We start from the raw sequence: 18,138 nt of genomic DNA on the forward strand, positions 1-18,138 counted from the left end.
CTAGGCATTTCCCCAACAATCTATTCACTTATAGTAGGCTAGCCTATATAGGCTACTACTTCTACAGTAGACTAATTATTTGTTAGCACAGCAGCCACTATTCAAATGGCTTCCGTTTTTTTTAGCTGGTTACAAATAAACATTTTCGCCATGCTGTAAGTCTATGGTGATCTGTGTTTCAGCGATCAACTATTCACTTCTGACTAGTATTCCGAGCTTTGAGAATTTGGTAGTAGCCAAGGTAATAAAAATAAGTATGCTGCTAGTAACAAAAAAAAGTTTAAGGGACAGATGTTAACACTGCTTGTCATAGTCGGCGACAAATGTATCCACCTTTGTAACTAATGTCATTAATGTATGGTAAGCGCGAACGGTTTAGCTCGCGTCCGAGAGGGGAGGGGCTTACGCGAGACAGGCAGGATACCGAAGCCACGGAGTGTTCAGGCGAGACGAGAGAAGCTCGTGGAAAAAGGGATGAGAGGTGCGACTCTCGATGTAGCGGACTATCACTCAAACACCGGGAGGCTCGAAAAGTTCTGTCAAGTTTTTAGGCGGCGGGCGAGTGTGTGGCTTTAAGTATTTCAACATTTAACAGACGAAAACAACGCATAACAGACATTGCTTGTTTATTTTTCCTTTACTAATAACATGAGAAGAAGCCGACGAATTGTGCGCTAGGCAAATGTAAACAAATTCAGGAAAATGCATTATTGCTACGGTTTCGTGTTGTCGAATTGACTGGAGTATTCGTGGGATATTCAAAAGTTAGCTTTACTTTTTTTTGCTTTTATATTCCTAACGCGGTAAAATGGCAGAACACGAAAGTTTGGAGTTCGGAAAGGCGGACTTTGTTCTTCTAGACAATGTGTCTTTGGAGGAGTTTATGGCCAACCTTAAACTCAGGTAAGATAATTCACCTACTGTGATGCCATGTGCTATATGTATCATAGTTCTAGCCTACCTGTAGGCTACTTTGCCAAAAACGTTGAAGTAAAATTCCAATTATGTAAAATTAAAATTATTCTAATTTCTTTCCATATCACCTTACAGTAGTATTTTCTTGTCAGGCTGATTGATTCTCAAACCATGGGAAATTGTTACTATTATTGTGAACTTGTAACTAATAATATGTTGCAAATCTGTATCATTGTCATTGATTTTATGTAGCCAGAAGAACTAGTAACTTAATTAATTGGCAGATACGACAGGCACCTGGAATAAACCTGCTTTTTTCGGGTCAAGGGAACAATGTATTACACATCTCATGTATACATTAAACGAATTCATGGCATTGTTGTGTTTGCTGTTTCTATTGTAGCTTCATATAACTGGCTGCACCTGCTGAGCAGGAGTGCTATGTGACGGCCTCAGAGGTGTGTTGGCCATGGTAACACCCACTCTGATTGGCCGTATTGTTCAAACAAGTTAGCAGTGGATATCCTTCCATTGTGATTCATGTTTTTGGTGATGTGGATCACATTTCCTCAGCAGCACACACTGTCAATAAATGACCTGCTAGCTCTGATAAGATGGGGAATGTAGTTTCAGCATGCAGCCCTTTTTGTTAATGTAACAATGCCATAAAACCAGCTGAATCCATCTAATAATGTTCCTGTGACAGTGTTTTCAGTGATTAAAAAAATAATAATAATTACATAGTCACATAATAAACTAAATTATATAATTTCAAATGATTATTTTAAACCTACCATTCAAAAGTTTGGAGTCGGTAAGACTTTTAAAATGTTTTTGAAAGAAGCCTTCAATGTTGCATTTATTTACTAAAAAAAAACCCAACAAATTTTTTTTTGAAATATTATGAAATATTATTACAATTTAATATCACTGTTTTCTATTGCCGTGATGACAGCTGAGTTTTTAGCAGCCATTCTTCAGTGTCACATGATCCTTCAGAAATAATATGCTTATATTCTCAAAAAAATTTTTTATCATCAATGTGGAAATTGTTTTAATATTTTTTGAAACCGTGACATTTTTTTCAGGATTCTTTGATGAATAGAACGTTTGGAAGGACAGAATTAGTTTGAAACAGAAATCTTTACTGTCACTTTTGATCAATTTAAATCCACAATATGAAATTTTTCTCCGCTAGAGGTTGCGTATTCAAAACAAAGGCGTAGCTTGATGACGCCTTGATTTCACAGAGCTTTTATTATGCTTTGTGCTTATTATGCTTTCTATGTGGGGTAATGGAGCGCTGTTGAAAGGTATTGACAAAGGTATTGACAGCGCTGTTGACAAGCTGAGACATATCGCATTAATTATCGCGGACGTATCGCCTGCGATAATTAATGCGATATGTCTCAGCTTGTCAGTGAACTACGGCTCTGTGTAGGAAATGCCGCTCCATCTGAAAGCAGGTGATGGCGATTTACTACTAATCAAGGAACCGGCTTTACTGACGAGATGCGCCTAACAATGTCATGCGATATATCGCCCAGCCCTACTATAACCTAGAAACAAGACTGCAAGTCCCATTTGTTAACAAGTATGTATTAGCTTATTTAGTTAGCTTACATGATCTAAATGCATTATGCAATATACATTTTACAGCATGTATTAATATTTGAGCAATACAATTGTACCTTGACCATTCATGTTAGTTCATAGTGCATTAAGGTTAACAGATAAAAGAGAGTTTCAATGACAAAGTATATACATACTGCTGTTCTTCCCCTGCTAATGCTGTCTAGTCAACAAATTAATTGCTTTATAATGATTTGGCAACATGTACTGAAGTATTCTGTATTCATACCATTTCGCTGTCAGTGTTTTAAACACACATCTGATGTGTCTGCACTCTCCGTGCAGCATGCAGCCTCACGTGTTAAGATAAACAACACGAGGCATCAGAGATAGTTGTTATTTTGCCTCTAGAGGCCGCTCTCGTGCTATAATGCCAGCAGACCCTTCTCAACGCTCTCGTACTGTGTAATGACAGCGCACCCTTCTCAGCCACTCCAGCAACGGACGCAACCCGGAAAAAACGTCTCGGGTTATTATGACTAATAAAACCCTTGTTCCCTGAGAAAGGGAACGAGAACTGCGTCTCGCCGCCACACCTCACCACGTGGGAGCGCCTGCTTCATCGCAAAAGAACTACCATTACTATGTGCTGGCGTGCATTTGTAGCTTCCGGGCTTGCCGTCACATGCTACGTCATGACGCAGCACCAATCAGGATCGGTGACTGATTTCATTCATGGTTCAGATGCGCTACGCTAGAGGGCATATCCCAAAGTGTCTTGGACGCAGTTCGAGTTCGAATAACTTGGACGAATAACTATCGGTATTGATTTTTGCCAATAAGCGATTGTTTCACCAATCAGCTATCGGTGCCGATTAATCGACAAAATCGATGAATCGGTCGACCACTATTGCACATGCAGTAAGCTAGATCAATATCAGGCATGGTAAAAAACGGTACTTGCGGTAAATCATGAAAACGAGATTTAAACAATAAGACTGTGTTAAGCTATATCGCAAGGATTCGTTTTCTGTCGATGAATGTATCCAAACAGTCTAATAAAACACAATATATTAAAGTGTCTTTGGTGTTTCTACAAATCAAGGGTAACGTGGATATAATGTAATTGATCGGCGACGCATGGACACAGTGTGCTGGTTAAAATAGCTTATTTCTTTGGATCCATCCTGGAAACATTTGGGATAATGTAAGTACATGTCTAAAAAATATAATAACATTGTTCTAGTGGTTTTTGGATATTTTAATCCAAAAATCTTACATATTGTGCCTTTAATGCATCCAGGCTAACTAAGAAAAACATTGCCCAAACAGTATTGTATCTGATATATAGATAATTATGAATCCATTGTTCAAACGCCAAGCGGCTACAGATAAACAAACAACTTGGCCATTAATTAGTTGGAGGAGATGCTTACTGGTTCCAGTGACTCGAAGCACAGGGTGTCTGTTTTTTCCCACCTCTCTCTCAGCCATGGCCTGATTTTCCCCCTGGCTGGGGGATGGCGTGTGCAGTTTGTTATTTGCAGAGGGTGTGACCAGGCCAGCTTCCTGAGTCTTCAGTCTCCACATCTGTGTCTGGGACTTCAGCTGGAACAGCAGCAGCTATGAGATGCCAGATCACATCCTGTGCCCTCTGGAGTGTTAAAGAGGAGTGCTGTTGAACTGGAAATTGCTTTTTTTGTGATGCCATTTGCTTTGAATTCCCCGCATTTATCATGTCAAAACAAAACTTGATTTGAATTGGTTGAGCTCCTTTGGATAATGTAGGTACGTTTTATCCAGTGAAATCAGCTGTTTACAGTTAGCTTGGCATTGCTCTGCTGAAAAACCTCCTATATAACAAAGTTGAAATGCAGCCTTTCTATTCAATGCTATGACAGAATGTTTAACCATGAGATTTAAAGCAATTTTGTCAGTCTGTTTAGGTGTAAGCATTTAAGCTTCTTACAGTGAGGTGTCAAAGTTAAACAAGTGTCAGGACTGCTGACACATACTGTACATCGTAGCGTGATTTGAACTCTGCCCAAGACTGTGTTTACACAACGCCCCCTTTTTCGAACAAGGGTTTGTGTAGGCACTCTGGAATCACTGCTTAATTTGATGTGCGCTCAGGGCTTGACTTTATATGGCAGTGTTGTTTTGTCTGCTGCTAGGATCTTGGGGAATTTTTTTGGCAATCCTCTGCACATTTCCAAAAACAATTACAAGTGCTGCCCGAGACCATGTTCCAAATTCTTCTAGACGCTGGCTCTGATACTGCAGATGAAACGGTTGATAATCAGCGCCTTCCAGTTTCTGTCACATCTTGCGTCATTTAGAAGAAAGTCAAGTCTAAAAAAATTTTCAACAAACTAGTAATTTTCATGGGTTGAACTTGTGGTACTGTATACTTTATGTATATATAGTTCAACCTTTCCTTGAGTTGACAGACTTGAGTATGTGGAACCAGCTTCCCGAACAGATCAGATGTGCTCCTACTGTAGCCACATTCAAATCCTGACTCAAAGCACATCTGTTTAGCTGTGCATTTAGGCTACTGAATGAGCACCTTGCTGGGACGTACGAGAATGTTATATCACAATTGTCAATATTATCACGGTTTTGTTAAAAAGAACTGATGCACACACTGAAAACATTTCAACAAGTTTTATATTTAAAAATCAACAAACAACAAATAAAACAAGCAGCTCCTTGCAGTTTATTTTTAAAGCAAGATTCTATTCTGTGGCATTTCCTTCCTTATAATGACTGTCGTCAGTAGCAACGCATTATAACAGTGCACATCCGTCTCCGTTTTTGATTGTATTGAAAATGAAATCAGATGACTTTACTATTAACTATAATATTGTTGTGTTCATCATCTTGTCTGGACGGTTGTTATGCTGTACAAAATGGATTTATAAACTGGTACGATTAAAACATTAATCTTAATTCAATATGTCCCCGTAATTATTTATGTGGTAAACAAATCGGTGTAATAAGTGTACTATGAATATACATTATTATCCCTTAAATGTCACCCTTAAAGGGTTAGTTCACCCAAAAATGAAAATTAGACCATGATTTACTCACCCTCAAGTCATCCTAAGTGTATATAGCCCTGTTTCCACCGAAGTTACCCGCACCTTTTTTCCAGGAACTCTTTTCCCCCCAGACCTGCTGCTGTCTGCGTTTCCATCACGTCTAAAGTAACGTGAAGATTAGTCCGGTGACGTAAGACTGCGCGTGACTTTCCAGTTCCCACTGGATTTCATCCTCTGCATATAAGCCAGTCCTTCCAGAAAAATGCGGCTTTTTTGTGATTGTTGCGGGCAAATATCCTTGATTATGCAGCACGTTTTCTTAAAAAATGCGATTGAAAATGCGGGATATTTATGCAATTTTATGCAATAAAATTGCGGGAACTTGCAAAAACTGCGGTTTGATGAAAAAAGAGAAAAAAAGCACTACATCACAGAAAGTGCTGGGAATATTTAAGTTCTCATCTTGTTTTATTGAAGACCTTAATAAACACATGGCTCAAATTTACAAAACATTGAGTCAAACAAGTTCTGCAGCTTTAAAAAAGGAATATGTGACAACTTCTGAAAAAATTAATAAAAAACTTCCTGTTTTACAGAGGTAGCTGTACAAAACAGACTTTGTATAGCATTTGAGTGCTTCCAATGCACAAAGTGCAATCTCTTAAAGGGTTAGTTCACCCAAAAATGTCATTAATGACTTCCCCTCATGTCGTTCAACACCCGTCAGACCTCCGTTAAATAACGACTTGTATAGAGATGACCGATTTCAAAACACAGTATCATGAAGCTTCGAAGCGTCATGAATCAGTGAGTCGATTTGTCAAACTGCTGAAATACGTGACTTTGGCGATCCAAACCGCTGAATCGACTCACTGTTTCATGATGTCGTGTTTTGAAATCGGTCAACACACTGGGAAACTGCTTTGCGTGGTCTTTTGCTGTTATTTTTGTTGGCAAAAGGGAATTTGCGTGCTTCATCATGGTTTCACCGATATCTATGGTTTCACCACAGGTTTGCAGCTTTTCGATGACGTTCACGTCGGGTAATTACATCACTTCAAAACGTTCCCATGGCAATAGGGGAAAATGGCGTCTCTTGTGTGAAGTAAACAAACATTTTTCCACTTTCTGCTAATATATATGAATTTTTTGCAATGAAAATGTGGGGATTATGAAATCATGCTAGCCACACATTTTAAGGCAATTTATGCGGCGAAAGTGCGGCGTATTTGAAAAAATGCGCCCCCCGCATAAATATGCGGACTTTGGCTGATTATGCATTAAATCATGCGATTGCATAATCACGTTTTTCTGGAGGGACTGATAAGCTTAATAAAGCCTGAACCTAGTTGTCGAATAATCAGTCGTATTTTTTAAACTCCATTATTGATTCGAATAGTAAACAACTCTTACTGCACGCACCGCAACAGACTTTTAAATTAAAATAAATGAAAATGCTGCATGAACTAAACCAATCAGCATGTTCAGCGCCCAAGTCCCCTTTGAAAAAGTATTTACCTGGAAATTCATTTAAACCCCGGTTCCTGCGGTCGAAACAAAAGTCCCTAGTCCCTGGGGAAAGTTCCTGCGGTAGAAACATTATGACGGCTTATGACATTCTTCTTTCAGACTGATAAAATCGGGAGTTATATAAAAAATATCCTGGCTCTTCAAAGCTTTATAATGGCAGTGAATTGTTGTCCATAAAAGTGCATCTATTCATCATAACTGCTCCACATGACTTGCGCTAAAGAGTAACGCTTGACCCTTGAACCCTTGATGCATGCGTATTGACGAACACCGAGAACAGAGCAAAACAAAGCGTAGTGTTGGGGGTTACTCTTTTAGCGCAAGTCGACTTGTGTACCGCTGACCGCCGGAAGCTAGTTATTTTAGTGTATAAAGTTTTAAATATTTATATTGTTCTTACACAAACGCGCCACTTCGCTTCAGAAGGCCTTTATTAACCCCCCGGAGCCGTGTGGAGTAGTTATATGATGAATATATGCACTTTTATAGACAAAAACGACAACCATTCACTGCCATTATAAAGCTTTGAAGAGCCAGGACATTTTTAATATAACTATTTTATTTGTCTGAAAGAAGAATTTCATATACACTTAGGATGACTTGAGGGTGAGTAAATCATGGTCTAATTTTCCTTTTTGGGTGAACTAACCCTTTAATAGTCTTGTTTGAACTTATTCATTCGTCTTTGGCTCAAAGCCACTTGCTGCAAACTTTTCTTCGAGGAAGCTTCACGTAAATTTCAAGTGAGTGAGATAAAATATTTAAACGCAAAAATTTTTTGTTCAATTATTTCCCAGATGTAGTTTTGGTATTGAGGTCAAAGTCAACTTGTGCAAGGTTCGCTATACAACAGTGGGTGATAGTCACGAAGATAACTCGGCAGATTTGAAGTGTTTCCCCCTATTGAACTATGCAACTTTATTTTGGTTGCAGGGTGACATCCTCAATTGAGTTTTTACACAGGACTTTTGTAAAGACCAAAATATGACACCTCTGATTTGGTCCTTTTAGAAGGCTGAAAAATCCCCAAAGCGCTGTCACTGCCTTCTGCCATTTCTCATTCAAAAAACAAAGTTGCGTGCTGCGCCAGCAGACTGATGCTGGCTGGACAGGATTTACCCTGACTCGCGAGTTTTTCAAAATCACAATAATCAAACGCAGTTTTATTGATAATTAAATGTTAAACGATATTACTATGTCAGTACATTTTATCGTGGTTTGTCGTGAAACCGCTTATTGTCCTATCTCTACTACGTCCAATGGATTGCACAGCAATTCAGCACAGTGCTCAAACAATAAAGCTTGGCCTTTTTTTTATGCGTTGCCTAGTTCCACTAAGGGGCTCAGGAAAAGAGTATTGGCGACTTGTGAGACCCCGCTTCCCTTCCTATTGACATTTTCCTGCACTAGAGGCTTAACTTTTGACCCTCAGAGTACTAGACACTAGCGCATTGGGTTTGATTGTTCCAAAGTCTTTGTCAAAGATTGAGAAACAGAAACAGAAGAAAAAAGGACCAAATGATTTAATTTTTATTGTCATAATGCAGTGGTTCTTAACTTTTGTTTTGTGCCTCAGAAATAGGTTGCAGCAAAAACGATGCTGAATCAGGGCTGCCAACATTTGATTTCAGCTTGCTGCTATGCTAGCTGAGACGCTCACGCCACGCTTGTAGTGTGTAGCCGGCCCCTTTAATACAGCTTCGCCGCAATGACGCCCTTTCAAGTGAGATATAAGATTTGTTGTATTAAAACTTGATGCCTTTTTTCCTCCTCTCGTAATACTTGTTGAACATGCTTTGCAAATACCAATAGCACTGTCCTCCGCTGCCACAGAGAAAAACTTCCAGACCGGCGAAGACATGTTCACAGATGACGCATTCGTGAGCTGTGCGACACATTCGCTTACACCTGGAAAGCAGATGAATCTCGGGGTGCATCTCAATCAGCTATTTCAGTAGTCAGGGCACTGATCAGGGAATCAGACAATGGGTTGATTCTCTGATCAGTGCCCTGACTACTGAACTAGCTGATTGAGACGCACCCTCGGATAAATCAGACTGATTGACTGATTTACCACCAAGTACTTTATCGGATCTAGTTTTATCGGATTTATTTTATTTATCGGAGCAATAAAAATGACGTCATTTTCACCCATATCGCCCGATAATTTATCGGTCCGATAAATAACGTGCATCCCTAGTAACGTTATAACATTATTTTCACTCAAATGTATCAAATATAAAACAGAGCTGCGTTACCCCACATACGCATAAGCGGAGGAAACAGGCGTCTGCGGCATAATAAAAGTTCCGCTGCTGTCGAGCCGAGTCCCGTCCTAATTCTATTCCACCGGCTGTGAGGTGAAGATGACAACTACCAAGATTCCACGCTCAATCTCTGCATCATCAAGCTATGCCGTTGTTTTAAATAGGCGACCTCTAGTGGCGAAAAACTATATATTGTGCCTTTAAGTTGTACTGGTTCTTTCAAAATACCCTAGGATGTTCATTCATGTTTATTTTGTGCTGTAACTACTAGTAAAGAAGAAGATATGATCTGTCACGGCAGATTTAAGAATGCCAAAATGGTATTTTATAGTTTGAATTTTGTAATTAAACTTTGAAAACTCAAAAAATATCAAACGTTACTTGCTCTGTCTTGTCTGTCAACACGATGACCTCACAACACGTGTCCTCTTTGCTTTGCATACATTTTTTCTCATTGCGTGTGAAAATGGGGGCGTGGCATTAGAGCATGAGGACAGGGTCAGTCAGTTGCGTGAGTTTCATGCAAAATGTGTGAGAGTGGGCAGCCAGGCTGAATGCAAATAATAAAATGCAGCAAACCATAATCATGCATATTTCAGATTACTGAAGGAGTATATCTTTTAAAATAGAGGAAAACATTCTTCCTACATTTTGCATTGATATAGACCATTCAAAAGTGTGCAGTCAGGCTGAATGCAAATAATAAAATGCAGGAAACCATAATCATGCATATTTCAGATTGCTGAAGGCATTTACTTTTAAAATAGAGGAAAACATTCTTCCTACATTTTGCATTGATATAGACTATACCATTCAAAAGTTTATATTTTTTTTATTCCTTTGAAAGAAGCCTCTTATGCTCACCAAGGCTGTGTTTGTTTGATGAAAATACAGTAAAACAGTTATATTGTGGAATATTATTACAATTTAAAATAACTATTTTAATTCATTTTGAAATCCTGTGATGGTAAAGCTGAATTTTCAGCAGCCATTACGCAATTCTTAGCGCCACATAAAATGATCCTTAAGAAATCATTGTAATATCATGCTTTTTGTTGAAACTGAAATGTCCAAGATTTTTTGATAAATAGACAATTCAAAAGAACAGGATTTAAAAAATAATGATAATTTGGCCCAGTGTTTCTTCATGTGGTCTTACTTAAAATACACAAATTGCTAAATCAACATGTTAATCATTTTGAATATTGTTGTGCAGTTCATTGTGATATTAATTAATTTCATATTTAATTTTAAGAACTTTATTGTTAACCTTTCATCACTTGATGTGAAATGTAAAGTCTGCATCACGTTAGAAAAAAAGTTGAGTACCACTCTGTAGTAAAATATATCTTGCTAGTCATCTGTTTTTCAGGTTTATAGCTACAGGGGTCTATTTCTTTCCTTTTCCTTAGAATAATTACACATCCAGTGCAGATGATTGCTTAAAAATTGTTGCGCTATGTTGTGTGGTCATAGAGTGGAATGGGGGAGACTTTTAAAGCAGAAGGTTGTAAATCTGTGCCACTTCCTCACAGCTTTTTATCAGGGTCCTTGAGAAAAATCAGCCAGATGATAACCGTAAGTAGGGGTCTAAGGTTATGTTTAAAGAGGGCAACAGGAAATAATGAAAGCTGAGCCCATATGCTTGTTTCTGTTCCATGTTTACTGTATGGTGCCACTGGACAAAAACAAACTGAAGACAAATATAAACTCCGGCATGAAAAATGAATTCAGGCCTCTGTGTCTTTAAATGAAATTAACTTTTTGTAATTCCTCCTGGGGCAGATCACAAAGACACCATTTATAATAGTGGTTCCTGAATTTAATCTTCCTGTCATAGTTATTTAAGGATTTCAGTTCTGTGAAGCTGTTGGCTGAATAAGTTTAAGCCTCTCCCATATCAACGGTGTAAAGGCTCACTTGTTGCCTTAACAGCAGGGCCACGTGGAGTCCAGCTGTGACACATGGCAACCCGATTCCCATCCTGCACAGCAAACAGAGGGATCAAAGTCCCCGGAGCTCAGGTGCACTGCACAGAGCCAGAAACAAGGTCAAAGGTTATATTCCCTATCCTGGAAGGATAGATGCAGGCAGCAACAGAGATACGTTTTGGCCTGTATGAAAAAAGAATGATACATTTACAAATCTTTATATGGTCAGTGCATTGTGTATATATTTCGGTACTTTGACCGAAATATATAAACAATGCTTTTTTAAAAAGGTCATCAGTGTAAAAGATGAAGAAAGAATGCCGCTGGAAAAATACTTTCCATATAAATGTTACAATCCCAAAGGATTTATCCTGCGATGTTATAATAGCCTCTGACCAAAGACATGGTACATCTTGTCCTGCTTTGAGTACTATGCTTGCTCACAGCTATGGATTCTTGTGTGGTCAAATCTTCCATAGTTTCCTAATAAAAACACAGACAGTATTCTTTGCTCAGCTAGAGATAGGCTTTTTACCTGTTTGCTTTCAAAAATCCCTTTAAGGCAAGTCTAAATCCGGTCTGATCATCTTGGCATAGGCGTGCAAGTACAGCTTCTAAAAATGGAAAAATGGAAATATCCACAACAGATTGTGTTGACATATGTTGAATCGTCGAAAATCTAACAATCATTTATTTTTTGCAGTTGTGATTTTTAATATTATTACAGATATTGTTACATATAATTTCTATCATTTTTCTATTTCTAATATGATTTTTTAAATGTATTTTAATTTAATTTTGTTTTACTTTTTTTTTATTTTGTTAGATTTTGTGAGTTTTTTTGTCATTTACTACAGGTTTCAGCTCTATTCTTGTTGTTTTGGAGGATTTGTTTGCCTTTTTTATTTAGAACAACTTTTCAGATCATATCCCTTTCTCTTTATTTTCCTGCTTAACCAGATCTTGCTGGTTAAAATTATATAAAAAATGTCCTGCTCCTGGCTCTTCTAAGCTTTATAATGGCAGTGAATTGTTAAAACTTTGTAGACTAAAATAGCTAGCTTCCGGCGGTCAGTGGTACGCAAGTCGACTTGGGCTAAAGAGTAACCCCTGATGTACAGGAGCATCGCAAGCTTTGATGCCTCATGTGGATAGGGCTGGGCAACAAACTCATGCCCCTCTTCTCTTATACACTCTAAAAAAAATGGTGCTATATGGCACTAAAAGTGGTTCTTGGCACTTAATCATAGGGGAACCACTTTAAGTGCTGTATAGCACCAATCTTGGTGCTTCAGAGGTGCTATATTGCACTGCTATCATATACAGAACATATTAAGATATGGTGCTATATAGCACCAAAAGTGATTTTGGTTACTCTTTAACCGTAACTTTTTACTCTTTCACTTGCGTACTGACCGCCGGAAGCTAGTTATTTTAGTCTATAATGTTTTAAATATGGGTATTTTTCTTACACAAACGCACCACTTTGCTTCAGAAGGCCTTTATTAACTCCCCGGAGCCGTGTGGAGCAGTTATATGATGGATAGCTGCACTTTTGGACTTCAAAAATGACTCAATAATTCAATGCCATTATAAAGCTTGGAAGAGCCAGGACATTTTTAATATAACTTCGTTTGAAAGAAGAATTTCATATACACCTTGGATGGCTTGAGGGTGAGGAAATCATGGGCTTGTTTTAATTTTTGGGTGAACTAACCCTTTAAGCTAGTTAAGTAGCCTGGCCAGGACACTCACATCCAAAACATGATATATGCTGATGAGCAGCAATGCTATTAAATTCTTTCTTCACATAAAACTGCACTGCTCTCCGGTCAAAGGCTCTGCACATTCCAAATGAAGCAGCAAGAAGATTCTCTAAAGGTGAATATGGTGGCCCTCTAAAGGCTGCTTGAAAGTTTGCTTCAAAAACAGCCTGATTTTTTCTCACTCTCCAGCAAAGAAAGGGCCTGTCTGCCCTCAAAAATTTCCATACAACCCCCTGTAATCTGAAACATATCACCGGCCTTACATAAACAAGGCTGTTGCTTTTTTGGCCTTTTTTTCCCCCCAGAATAAGCTTCAAGCTCCACAGACGTCTCATTTGTGGACTGTGTGCCTTGGCTGGCGGTCACTGAGATCACCAAGCACGTTAGAGGAGCTCTCTCATTCACTTTCACTGTCTTTAGGGTTTATAGCCTACAGGTTTACAGTCCCGATTGACCCCTCACCCTCTTTCTCTCGCATGTTTACGACAGGCTACGTCCATAGCCTCAAATTTCATTGTTTTGTTTTTCCTTGTGCACATAGCGACTCCTAAATAATTCCCAAATTGTGTATTCGCCCCTGCTGGAAACCCATTTCCTCTCTCTGACCGATGATGTGGTTTGATTTCATTACATAGACACATTAATGAGATTATATATAATGGGTTCTAGCTAATACGATCAATTGGACACAATGATGGATGTGTCATGTATTTCAATGCAGTTTTTTTTTTCCATTTTTCTCCATGTCCTTGATGCAGACAATCACACAGTTTAGTAACATATTTTCAGTCCTGCTGTGTCGCTGCAGCTACAGCCAGGTGTAACATTCACACTAATTTCCACTCTGATTCTCCCTTTCCTTTTATTTTTTATCCTATTATCCCACTAACTGTACTACTTTTTCTTTTTCTCGTCTGTTTTTGTACTTTCCATCCCTGGCCTCTTTTTACCCTGATGGAGATCACTTCTTGAAATAGCTTGCTGAGTAATGTCTGACTCTGTTTGGCTGGTCTTGTCTTTTTGTCTGCTTTTTTCTTCTCGAGTTGGCCGTCATGTCATCCGCTACTGCTCAGTGACATCATATTGGGATCAGAACCATGTGCTAAAAGCTCAGATGAGTTAGAGATTGGCTCAGGGCCTTGTCTAGTCACATTAACGTTGACCTCTGAAACACAATCGTCAAAACATGCCTCCGTTTTCCCTCATTTTCTTTCCCTCGTCCTGATGGGAGAACAAAAAGTGCCTCTGATCTCAGGGAGACAATGAAGGGAGTGGGCCAAAATAACAAAAACCTCAGCTTTCTGGCGCGCTCTGACATTTACACCTGGCTCTCATTTCCTGAGTAGTCAGTGCAAAGCTAATGAAAGTTAGCGTGAAAGCTGCACATTTAAGACATGGCTTGAAGCTTTGCCAAGTGGAACACACATTTTCTCCATTCAGGCTTTGCGCACAGTAGTATGTTTGTAAAGGAGGTTAGTTTGAAAAGAGTCAAATTGAGTACAGTGGACATTAAGAGCTTTCCAGAAAATTTATTTTTTGCCGTCAAAGGAGGTGTGTGTTAAGCTTTAAAGGATTGTCGGCAGTACAGAATCAGCTGGCGTTTTACAGCAAGCACATGTAAAGTCGCACAGAAACTCATTTAGAGTATGTGAGAAGAGTTGTTGTGGTGGGGGTCGCATGCTTCTTCAAAGATTAAACTCGAGGGCCAAGAGGACAGCAGCTGTCTCATATACAATAAGGAATATTTTGGATCTATTTTTACATTTATATTATCTCTGATGTCATCTTATGCTCACTTAAAGTTTGCTTTTAAAAGTAACATAATTTTACAACACTGTTAAAGGGATAGTTCACCCAAAAACGAAAATGTGATGTTTTTCTGCTTACCCCCAAGGCATCCAAGATATAGGTGTCTTTTGTTTCTTCAGTAGAACACAAATGAAGATTTTAACTCCAACCGTTGCCGTCTGTCAGTTGTATAATGCATGTGAATGGGGTCTAATTCGATTAGAGAAAAAAAAAACATGCACAGACAACTTCAAATTAAACCCTGCGGCTTGTGACGACACATTGATGTCTTAAGACACGAAACGATAGATAGAAACGATAGACATAGTTTCCTCATTAGTGCCTGCGCGGATCGCTCGAATGAGGAATCTACGTATATATATCTATGACCCGGACCGTATTTTGAACTTACTCACAGGAAGTTATGGCGGTCTGGAGAGCTGATGACATTCGTCTGATATGAGGTGAAATAATAGCATAAATACCGTTCGGTTTCTTGCAGAAACCGATCGTTTCGTGTCTTAATACATCAATGTGTCGTCACGAGCCGCAGGGTTTAATTTAAAGTTGTCTGTGCATGTTTTTTTACTCTAATAGAATTAGACCCCATTCACATGCATTATGCGACTGACAGACGGCAAACGGCAAACGAGTTAAAAATCTTCATTTGTGTTCTACTGAAGAAACAAAGACACCTACATCTTGGATGCCCTGGGGGTAAGCAGAAAAACATCACATTTTCGTTTTTGGGTGAACTATCCATTTAAATGCAAGTCTCAAAATTAAAAAATATAATTTATACTGTGCATTTTAGTATTGTGACCTAAATTTACTTTCATTGATTTTAGTTTATTTATTAGTTTACTTTTAAGTTTGCCAAAAAATTTACCACTTATTGGTCATCTGGCATTACCTGAAAATAATTTATTATTAGTTTATTGTATCAGCCAGAAATGCTATATTGGTGCATCCCTATGTCAGTAGGAAAGACAATCTCTTTAGTATCTCAGTTATTTCTCTAGACATCAGTGAGACTCAGTGGAGGTCAAATGGAGATTTCAAGTGCTGAGAAAATGACCCCAGTAATCTCACACGAGTTTCAAATAAGAAAAACATCTCAAACTTTGCTCAGAGCCATTTGCCAAGCTGTTAAAGTCTCCAATCAAGTGTGAGAGATTTCAATATGATCTCCTATCTCATCACATTCTCCCCAAATTATTGTGCTTTCATTTTATAACTCTTATGACAGACGTTTCTCCTAAATTTCTGAGGACGTATACAAAAGAATATTAAGACAAAACTGAGATCACCAAGTCTTCTGGGCTAAACCTCTCTGGGGTTGCATGATAGACAGTCCAGAGGACGATTCGCTGTCTAGTCATACCGTGCTTGTTCTGTGTTAAGCTGAAGAAACACTGATTGCTTGGTGGTGAATTGTTTAGGGGATAAACATGGATCAGGAACAGATTATCCTTTCATTGCTGGGTTTGTGAATACACAGGCTTTGATGCCCTATCTTGGAATTGGACCATTTTATAAGTCAACACTTTAGTGTGTGTTCACATGTGTTCCCTCTTTTCTGTTTGCACTTCGTCTTTTCATCTTTCTCTTTGTCTCTAATTCTCCATTCCTCTTTTATTTATGCTGCACTGCTGTCCAGTTCAGTTAATTCTCATTCCTCATTTACTTTTACTTGCAACTGGTGTGAGCTGTGAGGGAATTTACAGGCTGCACCCCACCCTGGTCAACCGCAAGCAAATAACCACAAGAGACCCACCCAAACAAGCCTGAAACCAGTAGCTATCCTCAGCCTGGCAAGTGATCCCTTTCTAAAATTGGTGTCAAGCTCTTATTGTCTGGGACTTCAGATGACCCAAGTGTTTTAAAAGTTGGTGAAGGGTGTAGCTTTTTTAAAGTAATTGAAAAGGTATATAGCAATTCAAGGGATAGTTAGCCCAAAAATGATTTACTCACCCTCATGTCTTTCTAAATCTGTGACTTAATTTCTTCAACTGTTATCTTGTCAATAGTCAGTGGGGCCCAAAACAACACATGCCCGATTGACTTTCATTGCATGGAAAACATTTTTTTCTTTAAAAAATATCTTCTATGTTCCACAGTAAGTCATATAGTTTTGATCAACAAAAGATGAAAGAATTTTCATTTTTTTGGTGAATTATCCATTTATATTCCTCTGAACAAAAAAGGTAGGTACACTTGCATCGTTTTTGTTCAGAGAAATAAATTACTGGACAATAATGCTGATGCTTCAACTTGTGAAGTAGATCCAGCTGTTAGAGGATGTGGCCTGTTGTTCTCTGACACACATCCTTAATCTCCATGCAGCAGCAACCCCTCCTTAGGCCTTCTGGGAAATGGAGGAGAAAGGATGACAGAGCCTCAGTAACTACTACCATTCCCAGATCTCTCTGCTTACTCCCAGGAAAACCTCTAAAACCTGGACCCCACCTTAAATCCCTTCTCTGTTCAAACTTCATATCAATCTCTCTATGCTGACCTGCCTGATCAAAAACACACTGTATTTTTAGGAACGCTGACTCAAAGTTTAACCACAAATTACTTTTTTTGCATTTTAAACAGATTTTTTGTTTGTTTGTAAAATGAGTGAAGTAGCGTGAATCTATGAAGCTTTGTTTTGATTTAAGCATGAGCAGGTTCTGCATAGGCCTGCTTATCAGATGTTGATAATCTGATCTTAGAGGCAGATGGGCGATGACTATTCTGGGCTTTCCCCCACACACCCTACAGCATGCTGGTATTCTGTTTCTATCACAATTGATTTTTTTGGGGGGCAGTTGTCTTCTGCGAGCAGGACAAACCTGAAGGGTTGAGTCATGTGTCTATATGAAATGAAACACAATGGAATTAGCAAGATTTACTGACAGATTCTCAGAATCATAGTGAACTTGCGACTGGCCGAGTTGTGATGACAACAGATGGGGGATTCATTGGCTTGCCTTGTACTGTGTGCTCTGACATTAATGAAAGCAATCACAACAATATATCTTGACTATGACTTAGACAGAGGGCCTAAAGGTTTAGTTCACCCAAAAAGAAAAAATTCTGTCATCATTTACTCGCCGATAAGTTGTTCCAAACCTGTATGAGTTTCATTCTTCTGTTGAACGCAAAAGAAGATATTTTGAAGTTTGATGTTGGTAACTAGACCGTTGACGGAAGCCATTGACTTCCATATAGGAATGAAATACTATGGAAGTCAATGGCTTCCGTCAACTTGCTGGTTTCCAACATTCTCCAGATAATCTTCTTTTGTGTTCAATAGAAAAAAAAAACTCATAAAGGT

At 38.7% G+C, this 18,138-nt stretch overlaps 1 protein-coding gene across 1 annotated transcript in view; it reads left to right on the top strand.

Annotated features, from left to right (window-relative positions):
* The first annotated feature begins 404 nt into the window (after nucleotides 1-404).
* Nucleotides 405-18,138, top strand: part of myo1d (myosin 1D) — a 92,212-nt gene continuing 74,478 nt past the window's right edge. Inside the window, exon 1 of the mRNA XM_079801486.1 lies at nucleotides 405-903. Within this exon, the coding sequence (XP_079657612.1) occupies nucleotides 809-903 (95 nt within the window). The 5' untranslated portion in view covers nucleotides 405-808. The remainder of the gene's footprint in view (nucleotides 904-18,138) is intronic.

This window comes from Gobio gobio (assembly GCF_949357685.1).
Source record: "Gobio gobio genome assembly, chromosome: 20".
Classification (NCBI taxonomy): Eukaryota; Metazoa; Chordata; class Actinopteri; order Cypriniformes; family Gobionidae; genus Gobio; species Gobio gobio.